Source organism: Chamaea fasciata, unplaced genomic scaffold (assembly GCF_029207755.1).
Source record: "Chamaea fasciata isolate MVZ Bird 193981 ecotype frontalis unplaced genomic scaffold, bChaFas1.0.hap1 SCAF_4, whole genome shotgun sequence".
In the NCBI taxonomy this organism is placed as follows: domain Eukaryota; kingdom Metazoa; phylum Chordata; class Aves; order Passeriformes; family Sylviidae; genus Chamaea; species Chamaea fasciata.
The window spans coordinates 201,070-220,849 of record NW_027094089.1 but is presented as its reverse complement, the minus strand read 5'-3'; the positions used below and the strand labels follow the sequence as shown (position 1 = coordinate 220,849).

Below are 19,780 nucleotides of genomic sequence, written 5' to 3'. Positions count from 1 at the left end.
CTGTGTACTAAAGCCCCTGTCGAGGTGCCACATGGCCGTGTGGCTGCACTGAGGGATTTGTTCTCTGAGCACAGATCACTCCGGACAGTTGCGATGTGCTGCCAGTAAGTGCCATTGCATAGACGGCCGGGTTAGGGGTACTGCCTTAATGTCTGATCTTGGGTTTTAAATAATGATTTCTTGTCTTGCAAGTGCTTGCAAGTATGTGTCAGCTGACTGCCTTTTAGAAAATACCTGTAGCCATTTCAGAAGTAATTTTAAACTTTGTGTTTCTTTTATTTGCAGGTGCACAGAACAAGATCTTCACTTCATTGACAGCTAGAATGACTTTTCTTGACTCAGAACCAGATACAAAGGACAGAAAAAAGAGTTTGCTGTTGTCCTAAATGAGCTCGTGGCAGACTTCAGGGTAGAATGAGTGAAATGGGAAACATTTTGCGCAGTGCGAGTTCCCCCGCGAGGGTGAGCCTGTGTTGATTTCATTGGGTTCTGACTCTTCAAAAATCATTCATTTACTGCTTAAGAAGCTCAGCAAAGCAGTTTTGTCTCCACTTGAGCAATCCCTCAGACACTTGCCTAACACAGAAAACAAGCATGGATGTTAAAGATATAGTTAAATCCCAGGCAACTTTTTCCTGCCTAAGGGATTTTCTGGAGGGTGGTGATGACCTGCTTCATTTTAACGGTGTGGTTGATGTTCCTGCTGGAAGAGCAGAGGAATACTGCAGCAGACAGCTGCCTTCCCACCCCACAGATGTATCCACTTGTCACACAGACAACTATTGCCTTAACACGCAAGACTCTGGATCTCCTCTGTCTCTGGCAGATGTCCAGCCATGTAAAACAATTGGGCTGGGCAGATCTCTAACCACAAATTCCTTGCTTGGTGAGCAGGCAGACACTTCTGTAGGTAATCACACAGATTTTGGAAAAGATAACTCTGAAAATTCTGCTGCTGTTCTGGAGATTTATGCAAAGAAAGTAACAAGTGGAAGTGATGACTTTTCTGATGATGACCTGGAGTACTTTGAATGTTCAGATGTGCTTACAATGCATGAAGATGAAATCTGGAAAAAGAAATTACAATTTTTATTAGAAAGTGATGATGAAGATGATCTAAAACTGAGTAAGGATTGTGATGGGTGTGCTTACTTCCTCAGTGAAATGCCTTGTGTGTTCCAAGTGTCAGATAACACTACGCCTATGGATACCCCCATTGGCTTCTGTGGGCATCAGTCAAAAATCAAAGGAGTAAACGTAAGGAGAGACCCCTCTATGTACAGTCAGTCTGCTCTGCAGACAGAGATGACTCTCACTGTTGGACACTACCGAGATAAAAGTACCCTTTTGAAAGACAAAGAGAAGAATCAAGTGCCTGTTGCTTCTGCAGCCACTGGAAATGAACATCCCAGAAGTGAAGAAGGGACTAGTGGAAGAGACCATCTGGCCGCAGGTTCCTCACGGGACGAACCACAGCCCAATGACTCTGTCCCTGCCCAGGTAGACTCCTCTGCCAATGGCATAGGTGCTGCTTGCACAGATCAGGCTTTGGGGACAATGACAGAAACCAGCCCCGACGGGGACATGCTGGGGGAAAGCTCACTGCTGCTGGAGGAGGGGAGAAGGAATCTGCCAGAGGGAAATGCACGGCATGCTGTCTGTTCCTTAACAGAAAGTCTGAGGAGAAACCTTTTCAAGCTGTTAAACCCTATAGAACTTTGCAGATATGTAAGTACTATAGGACAGTCTTTCCAGGCTGCAGCAGAGGGGAGGGAATGCAGAGCTCCGTCTCCCTGTCTGGAAGGTGTCTGTTCAACACAGGTTCCCGAGGAGACCGAAAGCGTGCAAACGCAGGCTGGTCTGTGTCCGACAGAGGAGGCAGATAAAGATAGTCACTGGGAAAGGAAAAGGACTCGGGGCCTGTCTGAGCAAAACCAGATTCCAGATGAGAACATCTCGTTCGGGGTAAGTAACGTGTTTATCATTTAACACAAAGAGCTGCTCTGCTGATCTCAATGCATTTTATTCCTGCTTGTCCCAAAATAATGTAGAATCAATATTACTTTGAGAGATACTATTCATCTCCTTCTGAATGACAGCTACGGCTGGGAGGGAAATCTGGGTTTAGAAAAGGCCCGAGTAAAGCCTAAGCTGTTCTAATTATAGAGTGAGCCTGATAATGGTGAGAGGCACTAATGGGCCTCTGGACAGCTGGATAGGGAAATCTGATATAGAGGCTAGTGCACAGGTCTTAGCAAAGTAATGCTTCTTTCAACCCAGCAAGTTTCTCAAATACCTGTTGTGAGCAGAGCATGCTTTGATTTACTTTCTTTTTAATCTATATTTAACAAACTAAACTGTCCTCCACTTATGGTGATGGAAATCTAAACCAAATCAACAGGGATTTGCTCTGGTTTTATAACAATGAACTCACTCTCCATCCTTTAAAATATTGTAGTTCTTCCTCTTTTTCTGCCTACTGAGCAGGAATAGCAGGATGCTGGCAGGATGCGCCTGTCAGTCTGCAGGACAAAGCACAGCTCAGGTCTTTTGTTTCATCTGTTGAATTCAATGCAGAGAGTTCATGTCACAGAGGTGAATCAGGCTTGGTGATTTTTAAAAATAAGGCAATGAAAGAGTTGGATATTCCAGCTGAAATGTACAAACTCATTAAAAGATCAAACCCATGGTAGTCTCCATGTACTTGCATATTTTATGCTGTTTGTAGAAAATCAGCTGGAGAAATCACTACAGTTGTAGAGACTTCTATGATGCTCTACCAGTTTTCCTAAGTGGGAAAATTGAATCATCATTTTTATTTCACATAGTAAAGACTCAAGATATACAAATACTATCGAGTCATGAATAATCTCATTGTCACCATTTTTTCTGATGTGAAGGTGTGTAGCTAATTACACAGAAAAAAAACCCCATTTGTCACAACAAAAGTTTTTTCCAGTTGCACATGCTTTTCTTCATCTGATTATTTGGGCAAAAACCATCTCCCAGTTCTGAGTGTAGTGTCACAGTAGAGTGACTTTAATATCACCACTGAGGCATCTTCAGCAGTCAAAAATCACTGAATTCTTCTTCCTGAAAAGCGTTCATAGGTTTCTCTGGTTTTATGGTGCAACATTGTTTTATACTACAACGACACAGACTTTGACTTCGGAAGGCTGAAAATGACTTTTGTTATTTTTGGGATGTGTCTTTTTTATATACTGTTTTACACAGACCAATTTGATTTGTGGTACAAAGGCAAACTTTTTTACTCACGTTGGTCAGATCAGAGGGACATCAAGAAGAAGTCTCTTTTAGGAAAAGGAATGAAAAACAAAGTTACGGTTACAAAAACATGTTTCTTGTTTACAGAAAATTCCCTGGGAATGGAATTTCAGAAAACCAACACATCTCAGGCATGAATCCAGGGCTACAATGGTACATAAAATTCCAATGCCATTTGAGGACCACATGGTGTCCTTATGATGGGGAATACCCCTCACAGGAATTAATATCCTCAGAGCTTCCTGACAGGGTGTATAGCTGTGGTTTGCCAGAGGCCTTGTTTGATTTTTTCCCCCCCCCCAAGTGCAGTGCAATAATTTAAATCCCAGAAGCCTCTTAGCCAAGAGCAGCTGTCCGGTGCCTGGCACAAATTTCAGAGTGGCCACTTAGACTCTTGTTGTGTGTAGTCAGTATGTCTGCGTTTCCATGGCCAAAGCTTTACATTGGATAAAAAATTAGTATTGGTGTATATGAAAGGGCAAGAGCTGGGCACAGACCAAACCCCAGTTTTTAAACATGTGTATATGAAAGTGAAATTCAGGTGTAGGTTCAGAATTATGTGCTCTTGAAAACGAGCCAAGCAAAAGCATCCTGCCTGAGTACTGCTCCGCTTTTTGGAGCACTAGAAAAATGTGGACAGCTTCTCACAGCACCCATATAGTAAGCCAGAAACTCCTCAGAATTCTGCCTGTGTAATCTAAGAGAGGCAAGAAAGAATCTATTGCTGCACATGGATTTTTATTTCTGTAAAAGTGCCCTGGGGTGTTTGCTGGAGCCCATCGTGAGACAGCTCTGCAGGAGCAAGGGCAGGGGCTCGCTGCAAACCCCACAGCTGACTGCTTTGGAAGGGTGTTGTATTTTCCCTGTCCATGTGGGAATCAGGTCTGCTGAGGGGTACGGAGCAGCCACGGGATCACAGCACTAATGACCCGAGGATTTACACTTCCACTTAGCACCAAGTGTTCAAACTGGAACAAACTTTACGGTGTGTCTTGTGCAGCCCCTGCTGTGCTGGGTGACTTCTTTTGTTAGTTAGTTAGTTAGTTAGTTAGGGTTGGAGGCTCCTCACTCCTTTCAGGACCTCTTGGCCTAGCCCCAGGTGAAATTCTTTATGTACCTGGTGCTTCAAAGCAGCTTCCATTAATAATAGGTCCAAGACACCAATGGTGCCAGCTGTGTGATATTACATAGTGTACAGAGAGCCAGGAGGCTTTGCTGGCTGTCACTGTGGGGCTGGTCTCTGTTAGCAGTCAGCCAGCACCCTGTCCCTGTCAGTGTTCAGTACCCTGTTCTTGTCAGAGTTCACGGTTCAGCCAGCACCCTGTCCCTGTCAGTGGTCGTTGGTTGACACCCTTGGGTCCTTGTCAGTGGTCAGTATTCAGCACCCTTGTCACTCTTGGGTTACAGAATTTTTATTCTGTTTTTGTTCATGTCAGGACAGCCTGTTCGCATAAAATCTGAGCGATCCTTGAATTGACCTTCCCAAGACAAATTTACATCATTTTTAGATCATTTTAAATGTTGTTATCTGAAAAGGAGAGAAGCAGACCTGACACAAGATCCAGGTAATTGGGCACCTGGCTGAGATGAGAGCTCGGCATTGCCAGGAAACGGTCTGGGCCTGAGCCATGCCAGAGGGGCTGTAGCTGTGTCTGAGCAAGCAGGGGAGTAACTACAACTCATGACACCACCCCCTTCTCGTTCAGTAGGATCTACCCTAGGAATGGCAGATAACATCCCATTTTGCTGTCCATGTCTTAAGTTGGCTCCAGTCTTTCTTGGGAGACACACCAAGAAAAAATCCCATAGAAAATCTGTACTGCTTTAAAGCATGGACTCCTGACAGCTGTGTATGGTCAGCCTGTTGCTCTGTGTTGTTGGCAGAGAACTCACTCTCCATCCTTTAAAATATTGTAGTTCTTCCTCTTTTTCTGCCTACTGAGCAGGTATAGCAGAATGCTGGCAGGATGTGCCTGTCAGTCTGCAGGACAAAGCACAGCTCAGGTCTTTTGTCTCACCTGTTGAAATAACTACAGATATTGAGGTATTGCAGCTACGCCAAGGCAGGTGGGCCATTTAAAGCAGAGTGCCATTTTAGGAAAGGGGAATTTGAGTGGCATTGCGTGAAACAGGGAAGTGGAAAGATCCACTGCGGTGGATTGCTGGAGAACAATGTAAAGTAAAAGCAGGCCCAAACGTAGTGGATTTGAGGGAGCTGAGACCCAGAGGCTGTGATACACTTTTTGTCTGTATTCTAGGAATGGTTTGTTACACTCTGTTTGTGCAGAGGGATGTAAATGTAACATGGGCTCTTTACTTGCAGAGAAGAATTACCTTGCAAAACTCTTTCAGCTTAAAAAACAGTGAGAAACTGTGAGGTAAAATTGATCAGCTTCATTACTAATCCTTCTCTAAGGAGCAACACTTTCAGACTCACCAGGGAAGTTGATTTCAATCCATTATGTTGATAGTTACAAGTCAAAAACTTGACTGCTAACGAAAGTAAAATAAAAAAAAGTTAAAATATTGCAAGCCTTTAGACCTGTGTCAACCTGTAGTTCTAATTTTTAATTACATTGCTCTATTTTCCTTCTTTGAAGAGTCAAGGTGCTAATCTTAAAAGCGTTACCCAGAATTGTGAGAACCTCTGTATGGAGCCCAGAACAGAAAAGGAAGGTGTCTTCAGGCCTTGTGAGAGTGCAGGAACCAGCCAGCTCTCTGCTGAAAACACGCTGCAAGTAAAGAATGCAGATTTACAGACCTCGTCTCTTCACTGTGCTCCTTGTGAGAAGAGAGAAGGTTGGCACCAACAGGTCTTCTCCAGACAAGAAATTATTAGTAATGGCAAAAAGGCAAAGAATGACATTTCCTCTTCTCCTCAATGGGATATGGACTCTGTTCCTGATAAACAGGAGTGCTTATGTGCTGTTCTCTCCTCTGCAAAGCTGTGTGATGAGCCAGGGGAGGGAGAGCAGAGGTCTGGGCTTGACATACATGACAGCAGTAACCCAGATATTCCCTGCAGCCGATCAGCCCATGAGGCTGTCTCTGAAGCTAATCCCAAATCAGTCCTGGAATCTGGAGAACCTGAGTGCAAAGGAGATGCTGATATATCTGCAGTGCATGACAAGCTGTGGAAACTTCTTCATGAAGATGACTCAGACTACGGAATCCCATTTGAAAACAGAGGCATCTTGAGTTTAGGTACGGGGCTGACAGATATCAAAGTCACAGAACTGGACTTTGTGCAGGAGATCTGTTCCAATCATCCTTTGCCAGTGGATTGGATTGAAGAGCAGGAACCCATCACAGAACCAGCTCATAACCCCAGAACTGAGAAAGCTGCCTGTGATGTTTCTGATATCCTCCTGCAGAGAGCTACAGCATGTGAGAGTGCATCCATAGGAAAAAACATTTGTCTTGCACAAGTGGTAGGAACAGATGGTGCCTGTCTAGATGCTGGCCCTGGGAATGAGAGGGAAACTCCATCCTTTTGTGTTTCAGCAAACAGTGTCCTCTTAAGGACGCAGGAGTGCTTGGAGCCAAATCCAATGGCCATGTACAGGAATGAATCCACTGTGGCTTGGGAAGGGAAGCTTGCTGTTAATAATGCTGCCCAAACATGTGAAGCAGATTCCCCTCAGAGGTTACAAAATGCTCAGAGTGGTAATTTAGCATGTCCCAAAGCAAACCCAGCTGGCATATCAGGTACGTCACATGGGACAGTTGGACAGTTACTTCATACTGAATGCAACATATCCGTGATAAATGACTCTGTACCTGGAGAAGGCTGTCAGTTTAAGGGCTGTTATCCAGCAAGAGGAGAACTGGCTTATTTCCCTGAAGAGGAAGACATTTTCCCCTGTGAAAACACCAGTCAGTTTACACATGCAGAGCACTCTTCTGTTAACACCATACATAAGAGTTATGAAGTGACTTTACAAGAAAAAGGGAATTGCTCAGGCTTGAATGCACCAAATGACACTAATTCTGACAGCTACCATCTTTCAAAAAATAATGGCTGTCAGGATTTTCAAATTCTTTCTAATGCACAGAAATGCAGGTATGTAATGCAATCGCCTACTTTAATTCAGATTCACGAAACCATAACAACTAAGACTCTACCCCAAAATACAGACCAACTGACAGAAACAGCAAAACAAGACGGGGCAGTCCCTCCCCCTTCTGGGGAGCCATTTTTAAGAGATTTTTATCTAGAAGTGCCCAGCTGTGAACCATGTAAGGCAGGAGAGCAGACAGAGATTTGCATACCTGAGGAGCACAGGGCTGAAACTTCCTGTGACTCAGGAGTTAGTCAGGTTTCAGGGAGTCAGACTGCAGCTTCCCCATGTAATACAGCAGAACAACATTCATTTTTGGTTGACAGCACCTTCAAGTCTGATAAAGAGTTAAAAACAGATTCTTGTGAAAATCCCACCTATGCAGCTGGAAGTGTAACATCAGCCAGTGCCCCACAGCCCAGGGAGGCTCAAAGTGAGCACCACAGCACAGCAGTTGCGGAGGATGGAGGTTCTGGGGTTCAGCTACATTCCCAACAACTGCTTGGAAACAAAACCCTGCCCTGCCTCACACCTGTAAGCCACTCAGAGGGCTTTCCCAGTGAATCTGCAGTGGGGTGTCCTGGCGCAAGCAGTGAGGGAAAAACTGGATCCATACAAACTGGGGTTGAAGTAAACGGAAATTTAACTACGTTGGAAATTTCCTGCAAGTCATGGCACGGTCTGTTCCAGAGGGTCCCTGGAGAAACCAAAGGGGGAGCAGCCTCGTGTGAAAATGAACATGAGATTCCAAGAACTATTGAATGTAGCCCAGATGAAGCTGAAACAAAGGCTCCTTTGCACACTTTGACTGGCTCCCGGGCGCTGAAACAGATTATGAATATTGGCACAGAGGAGTCTTGTGCCGACTTGATCAATTCCAGCAAGATAACCGAGGCTGACAATTCAATTAAGTCCACTGAGTATGATAAAAAGGAGAAAGTCAGGACAGCAGAGAGTGTAGGAAGTGGTTTAGTTAATTTGCCACCCGTTGATTCAGGGAACAGCCAATGTTTTCAAGAGCAACCACCCCACAGAAGATCTTCATCATTCGCTTTGACGTGGGCGACCACACTTGATCCATTCCCAGTCAACACAGAAAATCAGAGCAATCAGGAAGGGTCAAAATCCTGCCAGATGCCACCAGCTGCTGCAGAGCCTGAGCCCATCAAGTGTAAAGAGGACACAACAAAGAGTGGGCCTGTGGCTGCTGGAGCTAAGAAGAAATTACCACCAGCAACTCTGTCCAAAAAACCCAGGCTGGAGGAGGGGGGAAGTGTCAGCAAGGATCCCAGCTGTGTTAAAAAGTCTGGGAAGAGCGAGGGAGGCGTGATTCACAGAGAGGATAGAAAAGAACAGAGGAAACTCATTTTGAAAAAGGATAGCAAAGGTAAGAGAAAACGGATTTTCTTTTCTGTCCTTTCCCATCATTCTGGCTACAGTACAAAATTCAGGTTATTGAAAGGCACTGCAAGCCTCTTTCAGACTGACTCAGTCGGCTAAAGGTGTCCTGTCCTCGTGGAGCTTTATTTCTAGATTTGTGCACTTAGTAATGAGTGCTGTGCCCGTGGCACAGAGATGAACCCTTTTCCCAGCTGGAAAGCATATTCAATTCATGAACTTTGTAACCTATTTGAAATAGTCACTGCCTCATTGGCATCTTGGAGTAACTTTTCATGGATGAACAGTATAATGGTACCACATAACTACACACCATGTAGCAGCTGCAACCCCAGTACTTGTTCTGTTCTCACAGGGCTGCATTCCTAGTTATGGTCCTGCATTGCAGCTCCCAACTGCAACTGTCCCCTCTTGGTTACCAAAGGATTTATTACTAGCGAAGTATTATTGTTAGCAGTAGGGTACCACAGGTAAACGATGTTTTGAGGTCCTGTGTGCTGACTTCTGACTGGTTCTGCATGGCTTTGTCCTGCTGCAAAAATGACACGGATGAAATGGGCAATGTTAAACTGATGTGGGAAACATAAATTGAGAGGAGATCCGAGTTGCTGTCAGTCTCTAGAAGGTTGCTAACACTAGCAGGATTGTGACAGTTGGGCGGATGAGGGATTTGTTGTTTCTGTGGGTAGTTTGCAAGAACCAACACCTTATTTTTACCTTTTGACATGACATTTCATATTCACATCATAAAATGATTTAATAGGTCAACGCAGGACTGAACAGTAACTAAAGATAGGCTACACATCAGTGGAGCTTTTCACACACTCTAATTACTGTGTGGTCTTATGAGACTTCTACTTTTCTAATCACATTTTAGAAAACCCCATTTTCTCCATTCAAAGATGTGTCCTTTGCCAGGGAACCAAATGTGTGGGAGGAGAGACACATTCCTTCAAAGCAGAGCAAGCAAACTGCAGTGACTGTGCAATGCCTGACCTGTTTCCATTACTTGATCCTATGCTTGAAAAATGTTTTAAGCATTCAGGCTGCATCAGATAACACTGAATTTTCTTCACCTGTTTCTGCTCTGCCTCAGACTCGACTGAAGTATGTCTGTGCTTCAGAGCACTGTTGTGGCCCTTTCCCTGGCATTATGGGAAAGCTGGTTTGGTTGCTGTGGAATATACTCAGTGTTCCTTTCATTATTTCAGTAAGACTGTGGCCAGGGCAGGAGTCTGGAGCCATTAGTTCTATTTCTAGAGCTGTCACATCCTGTCTGTGTGACTTTAGCCCTGATACAGCAAGGTTCACATGGTTCAGGACTCAGGGACTGCCAGTCCAGTCGGGAGACCTGGACTGGATGGAGCCTGGAACAGGGAATGGGGAAAAACCGTAGCAGTGTGCCTATCCCCTCGAGTTGAGTGTTACTGGAGTATCACTGCAGGAATGGGATCCCTGAGGGACACGTGCCATGCTCCCTCATTCAGAGTGCAACAGCTCAGAATTAACACAGTAGGAAACAAAACAACTTGAATTTTACATCTCTGACATTGAGCAGGGATGTGTCACTTGAGGCGGGGCTGTGTTGGGATCCCAAAACCTTTCTCTAAGTTTATGTCGATTCCCTTTCTTTCCAAGTCCTTCCAGTCCCCTGCTCATGCCATGCCCCCCTGTGCAAAGACACTGGAGCATTCTGTGAGGCTGTGAAAAGTCCTAGCAGAGATCCAGGCTGGCAGGACCTTCTGGGACTTTCTCCCAGGCTGTGATCAGCTAAAAAATTCTACTGGTTTATTGAGACACAAGAAGTCATAATTACTTACCAGGGATTTCAGCATTCATGTTCTTAACATGAAATGTTAAAATGCCAAAGCAATGTAATTGTCTTCAAATCCTAAACTGTGGTTCTTCTGTTTCAAGCCCCTAAGCTGCTGAGGAAGATCCAAGCAGAGTTATTCCCTGACTGCTCTGGAAGTATTAAGCTGTGGTGTCAGTTTGGTGACATTCATGGTGACTCCACCATTACATGGACTAAAGATTCCAAGGTGCTGACTCAGCTGCAGAGAAGGTAAGGAGATGTTTCTTAAGGACTGGGAGTTTCGGGGTAACTTTGCTATTCACAGGAGACAGATCTTCTTGCAATGCATTGATATTGGTCATAGTTTGTGTTCCGTCAGGATTTCAAACAAATACCAAAACAAGCCTGAACCTCAGTTAACCTAGAGAAGGGTGGAAATAAAAGCTTCTTAAGGCAATTAACAGGATGTAGCTTTTTCATATTAATGAACTGAGTTATTTTCCTTGTAGCAGTAATGACATTCTGATCTAAAAAACTGTTTAGAATGTTTCATAAATACATAGTTAACATTACCCAAAGGGGAAGAAAAAAAGAAAAGATATTTCTATCAGAGTACACACGTCTGAGAAGATGAAAAATTTTGTAGGAAGGATTCTTCTTAGATGTTCTTTTAAGTGGAGAGAAAAAGTTGCATGAATTGGTTAAACTTTTCATTCTGATTCTTCTTGTTTTAACTCTTCTGATTTTGATTGTTGCATTGCAATACCCATTGTAGTATTAATACGTATCATTTTCTGCTAAATGGTTGTGCTAAATAAACAGTGCAAAGAGATCAAATTTATCAGTTTTTACAGTGATAACCAGCAAAATATATGATAGCACAAAATGCTCTGTTCCAGTGCCCAGGATGACTCTCCCGTGTCTCTGGCAATAGCTGAAGCCAGTTACCAAGACCAGGGAATGTATTATTGCTGCTTGAATAACATGTATGGAAAGGTGACTGCTGAGTTTCATATGACTGCTGCAGGTAAGCCTCAGTTTGCAGTTTTGATTAATAGTAATGACAAGGACAGTTTCCATTCAGAGTTTTTTTACTACAGAATTCGTTTATTTGTTTCCTCCTAGTTTTGGAACGTCTCTCAAGTTCTCAGAGTTATGAAGGTAAATATAAAGTGAAGTAGCATTGCATGGCATCATACAGAGACACACACAGAGAGCACTGGCAGCTCTTTGGCACAAACACATAGTTCTTGCAGGTCACCTGCTGTGTAACTGTACTCCAGGGGAAAGGCAGGCATGAAGCTTTGGAATGCTTCCCCTGTGTGTTAACTGGTGTTCAGTGACACCCGGCATGTGTCCTGTGCTGCAGCTAAAGATAGTGCCTTGCCAGTGGGATTGTCATTCCTTAACAGCCTGCAGAGATCCAGGCCTTCAGTTGGCATGGCGACTTTTCTTTCTTCTCCTTGAAGAATTAAAATTAGGCATTTATTTCTTTGTGCAAATAAAGACAGGACTTATCATGTAGCAGTACTGTAACAGCATTGTATAACTTTTAATCAGAGAATTTTAGGTGGAATTAAGGAGTGTTCTTGTTCTGGCCTTCTCTGTGCAGTGTTTTCTCTGTGCTTCAAAGAGAGGCAATAGTGCACAGAGGCTAAACCAAAGGTAACTGCAAGGGGCAGCTGGAAGGACTTCCTTGTTGTGTAGTTCTGTTCTCCTCTTTATCTTCTTTACTGTTGGTCCTTGAAATGCTATGATTAGAGATGCTTGAAGTGCAGTTAATTTTTTAGTTTCTCTCAGTGCTTAACTTTTTTCCCCCTTATGAATTCTTTTGCATTTGGATTCCAGTGATCATTTTAAAGGCGTGAAATCCAGAGTTTCCCTTGGTTTCACCTGTAACAGTCTTGTTTACTACACTCTGTCTTCTCTCCTTATGACCCTGAGCTGCCACCTTTCTCCATGCTGGCTTTGGATCGTACAGGCAAGCAGCTGCCTCTCAGGAGCTGCTTGGGGTCCCAGCCCTCAGTAACACAAGTTGTGCTTCTACTGAGGACTTTTTTCCTCCTCTCTGGAGAAATGCATCTGCTCTCCCATGCCCACCCCTCCCTGTGCCTGCAGAGATTCCTGTTATGTTTTAGGTGTGGAAGAAATCGAATTCATGCAGCTGATGTTCAGGGAAGATCCCCTCAGCTCCAGCTACTTTGGTGGGACGCTGCACGGAGCAATAATGACGGAGGGGCTGCACTTTGGCGAGGGGATGCACCGCAGAGCCTTCCGCAGCCGCGTGCTGCAGGGCCTGGCCCCCGCCTTCGCCCCCGGCCACGCCTGCGTGCTCAAGGTGCACAGCGCCCTCACCTACGGCACCAAGAGCAGGGACGAGCTGCTGCAGAAGAACTACAGTCTGGCGCTGCAGGTGAGCTGCCCCTGGCCTTTGTAAGCCAGAGCTGCGGGCAAAAGCTGTCCTCAGTTCAGACACATGATCTGTTGAATGCTGTGAGCAATATTCCCATGGGCACGTCTGTTGTATTACAGGAATGCCATGTCCAAAACACTGCAAGAGAGTATGCAAAGTTATATGCAGCTGAAGCTGAACCCTTGGAAGGCTTTGGAGAGGTACCAGAGTGAGTACAAATATATATTTTATGTACACATATGCTTATATATACTGTCCTGTGCCGTGGCAGCCCGCTGGTTGCTAGGACTAAAGAGGAAGGAGGAAACCTGGAAACAGTGTTACAGCTCTTCAACTTGGTTTAGAGTTGGTAGCTGTTCATTCACTCTCCGAGATCACTGGCTCCTTTTGTCTGTTTCTTACCCCCTTGCTGAAAGAATTCTCAGAGTTTTATTAGTTTCTATCCCTTGATTTCAGAATCATTCCGATTTTTCTTATTCGTCGCCCTGCTAATAACATCCCCTATGCCACAGTGGAGGAGGAGCTGGTTGGGGAGTTTGTGAAATACTCTGTCAAGGATGGCAAGGAAGTGAATTTCCTGAGAAGAGACTCAGAGGCTGGCCAGAAGTGTTGCACCTTTCAGCACTGGATGTATGAGAAGACCAATGGGAACTTGCTTGTCACCGACCTGCAAGGTGAGTTGTCTGAGTAGGGGCAATTTTTATCTAGCTTATGTTCTTGTAAGAGGACAGTTTGGAAAAGAAAAGCAAATCTTACACTCTTAATGGAAGAGTTGTTCCTTCACATGTACCTTAGTGAATCAGGGCACTCAGTATGAGCCAAATCTGGCTTTTTGTCTCACCACCCAGAGGTTAATGAAATGGCTGCTGTGTGCAAGACTTGAGGTGTTAATGACACCCCAGTCCTCCCCTTTTTCTTCTGTTCGTATACTCAACAATCACTCAGCAATGGGATGTTCCACATTTGGGTCCTGGCTAGTTTTGAAAAAATATATTCCTTCGAAAAGAAGAATAGTGAAGAAACACCCTTGTGTTTGCTAAATGCTGCCTCAGCTTTCATGGGTGTGACTCCTCTTCAGTTCTGCAACGTATTTGGGATAGGGGAAGGCAGACCCTTCTTGAAGAAAAACAGGAAAAGCTGGAATGTTAGGAAACATCCTATAGTCTTTCACAAATGAAGGCAGGAAAAGTAGCAACAAGGCATCTGAAAAAGATCCCTGAAATAATTTAAAGGGAGGAGAAAGAACAAAATCCTTGCACAGGAAACAAGCTCTCTGCTGATCACCCTGACAGCTGTAAGATAATGTCATGAGCCTGACTTCTAGAAAGTGTCAGTGACACAGAGAACATCTTCTTAACTGGGGTGCTTTTAAACGCTTTGAAAAAAATGTGACAATTAAAATGAAAAAGGTGACTCAGTAAATAAAATTTAATGTCTCCATGTGTAAAGAATTGTCCTAGAAATTCCAGTGTAAGCTAAGTTCTGTGTTTCCTTGCTGCCTTGCAGGTGTGGGGATGAAGTTAACTGATGTTGGCATAGCAACCCTGGCCAAAGGGTGAGTGAACGTGATTTCTCAGCAGCATGGTTGTGCTTTACTCATCTGTCTCTTCACAGTTAAATCTGCATGGGGGGGGTGCACTGGAAATTCATTCTTGCTATAACTTCAGAAGAAAACACTCCTTATCTAAGTATTTTAACTTTTTCATGTTCATATTTATGGAAACCCACCTGTAAAGGAAACACGTTTGTTTTGTTCTGAAAGAATGGGGCTACCCTGTAGACTGAGCTTTGTTTTTCCTGCATGCCTCTCTTGAAATGGACTTGTCCAAAGGGCATTTCACAAATGACAAGAAGGGTTCTGGTGACAGCAGGTAAGGCTCCTGGTGCTCCATCAGGTGGAGGAAGGTAGGGCTGAACACACGGGGCCAGCAGTGCCTGCAGCCCAGGGTAAAAGGCTGGAATCCCTCCTGCAGCCAGCAAAAGTGCCAGAACTTTGGGATATGTATTTGTGACACAAGCTTTTATAAAGACTCTTCTCAGTGGGATGCTGTGTATTGGCCACTTCCCTGATAAACAAGGACAATTGTGAAGGGATTTGGTGGTGTCTCTCCCATTTCTCTCCCAAAACCAGCAATTCTGAGCCTTAACAAGATTATTCAGGACTTTTCTAGAGCCTGTTTGCAAGTGATGGTGCAAAGGCTTCAGCTCTTTTGGGGAGACTTAAGCGTACGTGTAGAGATGAAGGTCTGTAATATTCTAAATTTAGTCCACTTCTCTTAAGTTAATTAAGGCTTCTAGTTATACCACAGGCCAGCAGAGCTGTGGATAGGAGTAGGCAGCGGCTGCTGGACAGGGAAAGGGGATGGGGGTAAGTGCTTTAACTTCATATTCTCCTTTGAGAATCTGGCATGAGAAAGAAGATCTGATCATGTGTTCAGCCTTTATTTTAAATTGGACCTGTCTGTATATCTGGCATACAAGAAGAAACCTCACATCATCATCTAAATTATTACAATTGTGACTCTAGAATATTCTGAACATTTGCAGGCCGACATCCATTCAGTTAGATTGATTTACTCTTGCAGCTCCGGATCCAAAGTAAAAGCAGTTGAAATTAGTGTATATCATCCTGTTACAAACCAAAAAAGTAATAAATGTTTTATTTAGGCAACTCTGTTCTCAGGAATCAGAAGATTTATAAAAATGCTTTAGTGAATGTTGTCCAGCTTACTGTGGGAAATGAGTCCTATAAAAACACACACTGTTGGGGAGGAGGAAGTGAGCACACAATGCAAGCCGTAGTAAGGATCACCTCAGGCATATAGAAAGGAAAATAATTTCCCTAAATGAACAACCTCCTGAAAATGCTGAGTATCATTTTGTTTGTTATTTAGCTAATGGTATTCCTGCAAGATGATAGATTTCTCCTGGTCCTATATTTTGTTTTCATGCTCCTCTCCTGGAAAGAAGATCTCTGAATTAATGTCTGTGGCTGGATTTTTAATTCTATGAATGTGGGTGGGGAAAATCAACTAAGTGCCCAGAGCTCTTGTGTGTTGCTGGGTCTTGCTGCTTTGGGCTGTGTTCAGCCGAGCTGCTGAGAGCTAGCCTGGTTCCGTGAAGGGAGAACACATGGTCCCACAGAGCCGGAAATACAGAGTGGGACTGGCGTGGCTTGAACTGTGCTGGCAGAGAGGACTCAGAACACATCTCTTTTGTGCTCCAAAACAGGGTCCGCGATGTGTGGAGGAAGGGATTTTGATCTTTTGTCCTTGCGCTGTGTGTTTTACCAGGGAACTGGAAAGCAGAGGAGCCCAAATCAGTGGTGTAGTCAATGTGCTGCAGGAGCTGTAGTGCAGTTCTGTCAGGAGAGGGCGAAGTTGACCTAGCATCAGGAACGCCTGGGAAGCATTTTTAATGTGACCACAGTGCGGCGCCTGAGCCTTCAAATCAGCTACTCTGTAGCTTCTCTGGCGAATGAAAACAAAAATACCCCAGCACCGTGTTTGGCTCTGTGCACGCAGTGGGCGGAGTAGAACTGTGCATGAGGGCCCGGGGATTTATCCAGGAATGGTGCACACACAGGAGGGAGTCAGGAGCACAGTAACCCACGGTTATGGTCATTAACAGGAGCGCTGGTTGCCGAGTCTGGATCTGAAACTCTGCCTGGTTCCAGGGCGCTGACAAGTTTAGCTTTACTCCACATTGTAACAACAGGCATTGGGGAGTTTAAGCCTGAGGGCAAATCCAACGTTTCCCCTTCAGATTTGAGGAAGATTTGGTTTGGTGCTGGATAGAAGAGATTCCCTTTCTGAGGGCAGGTGTGCTTGCCTGTGGAGCTCCTGTTCTGTGGGTGTGTCTGGTGCATCCACCAACACAACACATACCTGTGAGCTCTTGAGAGCAGCTCAGTAAAGTCTGAAGTCTCTGATTTCTCCAAGGGAGCAAGAGAACCGTTGATCTTGCTTGGACTCCAGGATATAGTCTTGGGGTAACAATGACACGCCTCTTCAACCTGCTTTGGTTAAACAAACACACAGCTTACTTGGAGAGCTGAGGAAAATCCCTTCGAGGTTCACTGGCTGTTCAGAGCCAGCTGGGTGGGGTCTCCAGACAGGGCCTGCTTGTCAGCAGGAGCCTGACCTTCTCAGAACAGCAGTATTCTCTTTAGCACTGTGCAGGCTGAGGAAGGAAGTTCTCTGGCTGCTGGGAATGAGCATCCTCTGTTCATTTCAGTACCAAATCTTGTTTGGTTGGGTTTGTGTAGTCACAACTCACCGATCACCTCTGAGGACACTGGCTGTCTGGCAAACCAAGAGAACAGTGTAGAATGGGCACTGATTAAGGTTAAAAAAGGAGAGGAGCACCCTGGGCCTTTCTTCTCCCTTCTCCATCCTAAGAATTTAAGCAAAATTACTTCTTTGAAGAGCAGGTGCACCTTTTAAAATAAGCTGATGCAGCTTAAAAAGCAGGCCCTGGGATGACTGTCAGCACCCAGAGGCACGGTGAGGAGAAAAGGGATGCACATGCCCTGTACCTCTGATGGTGGGAGGTACAGTGGTGGCTTGGCAAGTGTGGAGGCTGGATAAGACTGCCTTCCTCAGGAACAGTCCTTCCATCCTTCCCTGAGGGGCTTGGCTCCTTGAGACCTTGTAGGCAGCCAGGGGAGGGGAGCGGCATAGCATGGAAATGATGAACATGTTTAGTTGGAAACAACTTCCAGTTCTGAAACACCTTGTACAACAACCTTGTCTCTTCATGGTGACCATCATAGAGAATGACGTAGCATGGATTTCATTTGTGTTACTGAGAAAGGTAGCCAGCAGACAATTTTATTGCCAACTTAATGCCATGAAAGACAGTGCCAGGACCCAGCCCACAGAGCCTTGCCTCTAATGCTTTTTTCCCTCTTCTGTCACCAGTTGTTGCCTGGTTCCCCTCACCTCCCAATGACCCAGTCTGAGTTTCTGTGGCAGTGAATGCTTCTCAAGCTGGCATGGGTAAAAGAGACTTGCCTAATGTTTTCAAGTTGCTTATGCGCCAGCAGTCATACTCTGCCTCCCTGTGCTGAAAACGAATCTTGAATTCCCATCTGGGTTTTTTTTTTTCCTTTGTTACTGCAGATACAAGGGGTTTAAAGGCAACTGCTCCTTTTCCTTCATTGAGCAGTTCAGAGCCCTTCACCAGTGCAATGAGTACTGTGAGATGCTGGGGCTGAAATCTCTCCGAACCACTCATCAAAAACAGAGGAAAGCAACATCCACTAAAAGCAAAAATCTGCCAAACTCATCAACAGTAAAGAAAATGGTGCTCAAGAAGGCAAGAGAACCTAGAGACTTCATTTCTTCAGAGCACTGAGTCTCACTATCCCACGCTGTGAAACTACTCTTGAGGACATGGAGGAGTGACACGCACCAGTGACCTGAGGGGATAACATTAGTCTTTTGCCTTTTGACGTTGTTTTGGAATCATCCTGATGCTGATGCCAGCAACAAAGGAAGGAGCTGATCCTGTGCTTTTGGTGCCTGAGATTTTACACTGGGGCAATGTTTTGAGAACAAACTAAGCCACCTCCTGGATTTTCTTACAGGCTTCTGTGGATCAGTACTGGAGAAGAATATCTTCTCTGTGTCTACATCCATGGCCCTGTGGTTCAGCTGCTATGGAAATGTCAATATATTTAGGATGCTAAGTACAAGTTTTGCACAGTATTGCATATGCATATGCATGCTGGGTTACTTAGAAGTCAGGAAAGGTGAAGTTTGGAACACACTGATGAATATTAAAGTTACCACTTCCATTACAAATCAGAGCATAACATCCTTTGAGCCTAAATCTTGGACTAGTCAGTGGGATTTAGCTCCTCAGTGCACTGGTGGTACCTGGCTTTCATTAGGCCTTTGGAAGTTCCTACAGATGATGCCTATTTTTTACAGTAGTATTCAGGAGAATTTCTGTAAGGACATTTTGACTGTTCCCTAAACAGGAGGTTTAGAGTGTAAGGCAAAGGGCTTGAGCGTGGTGGAATGGGAGCAAAGCTAAAAGCATTGGATAAATGGTGTTTCAAGTTAGAGGCAATAGATTTCTATCAGAATTTTGGAAAGTGTTCTGTTTGAAAAATGTCATGAGCATCTCAGCCAATTTTATTCCAAATGTATGTTGTAATTTGGTCCCAAAGTCAGAGATGGAGTTTCACTCTATTGGCTAATTGCCTTCAGTTTTATTGTCCTGGTCAGTTCAATGACCAGGATAAAAATCACAAGCTGACTTCTCAGAAGTAAACACAGCCCTATTAATGCCAAGGAAATCCACATTCCTAATGATGACAGTGATGATTCCTTAAGGTGTCTGATGTGCTTTACAATGGGGATCTGGAAGTGCATGTTTCAGAATATGGATTTCTCACATATTCTGGTGCTTTTGCCTCTAAAAGAAGGAGCAGAGTCATCCTGCTGGGCACGTACCCTGGTTGTTTATTCCTCAGCACAGTGGAAGGATGTACTGTCAGAGGTCCCAAAGCTTCCTGAGCTGATGCCTTGTCTGCCAGGAACTATTTAGTGTGATAATGGCGTTTGATAGACTGGACACAAACACCATTGTCACACTCCACAGCTCTGGGAGCAGGTCCTTAGCCCGTGGAAGGAGTGATGGAGGCACACAGTGGACTTCAGCAGAGAGGGTTTCAAAGACCTGCAAAACAGACACAAGACCAGGTTTGTGCATATTTATGTGTGGCACATCGGGGTTCTCACAAGGAGGCGGGACACAGGATCCTGACCTGCTTTGAGGTGAACATCATGTCTCAACTATCTGTGGGAATGTAAAAGC

General features: G+C 44.6%; 1 protein-coding gene and 1 long non-coding RNA gene across 15 annotated transcripts in view; one reads left to right on the top strand and one right to left on the bottom strand.

Moving 5' to 3' along the window:
- Positions 1 to 19,780, top strand: part of ALPK2 (alpha kinase 2) — a 54,847-nt gene that overhangs the window by 7,948 nt on the left and 27,119 nt on the right. For 7 of the 11 annotated variants that reach the window (XR_010720451.1, XR_010720450.1, XR_010720448.1 and 4 more), the window contains exons 3-11: positions 286 to 1,965; positions 5,886 to 8,733; positions 10,662 to 10,809; positions 11,439 to 11,566; positions 11,665 to 11,700; positions 12,678 to 12,952; positions 13,072 to 13,160; positions 13,409 to 13,626; positions 14,459 to 14,507. Coding sequence is in view for 5 of the 11 variants with exons in the window: in XM_066180627.1 (XP_066036724.1) it covers positions 595 to 1,965; positions 5,886 to 8,733; positions 10,662 to 10,809; positions 11,439 to 11,566; positions 11,665 to 11,700; positions 12,678 to 12,952; positions 13,072 to 13,160; positions 13,409 to 13,626; positions 14,459 to 14,507 (5,162 nt within the window). In the remaining 6 variants the exon portion in view is untranslated. Of the gene's footprint in view, positions 1 to 285; positions 1,966 to 5,885; positions 8,734 to 10,661; positions 10,810 to 11,438; positions 11,567 to 11,664; positions 11,701 to 12,677; positions 12,953 to 13,071; positions 13,161 to 13,408; positions 13,627 to 14,458; positions 14,508 to 18,075; positions 19,047 to 19,780 lie in introns of those variants that run through there. The other 4 variants (XM_066180624.1, XM_066180623.1, XM_066180626.1 and 1 more) reach the window with 3 other exon arrangements.
- On the bottom strand, positions 15,379 to 19,496 carry LOC136287977 (uncharacterized). 4 transcript variants are annotated; one of them, XR_010720454.1, is made up of 4 exons: positions 19,417 to 19,495; positions 17,096 to 17,256; positions 16,840 to 16,970; positions 15,379 to 15,581 (listed from the first exon to the last, which is right to left on the bottom strand). It is a non-coding gene; the product is annotated as an uncharacterized lncRNA (long non-coding RNA). The 4 variants fall into 4 exon arrangements; XR_010720453.1 differs by having other exon boundaries at positions 16,840 to 16,967; XR_010720455.1 differs by having other exon boundaries at positions 16,840 to 16,967; positions 17,096 to 17,252.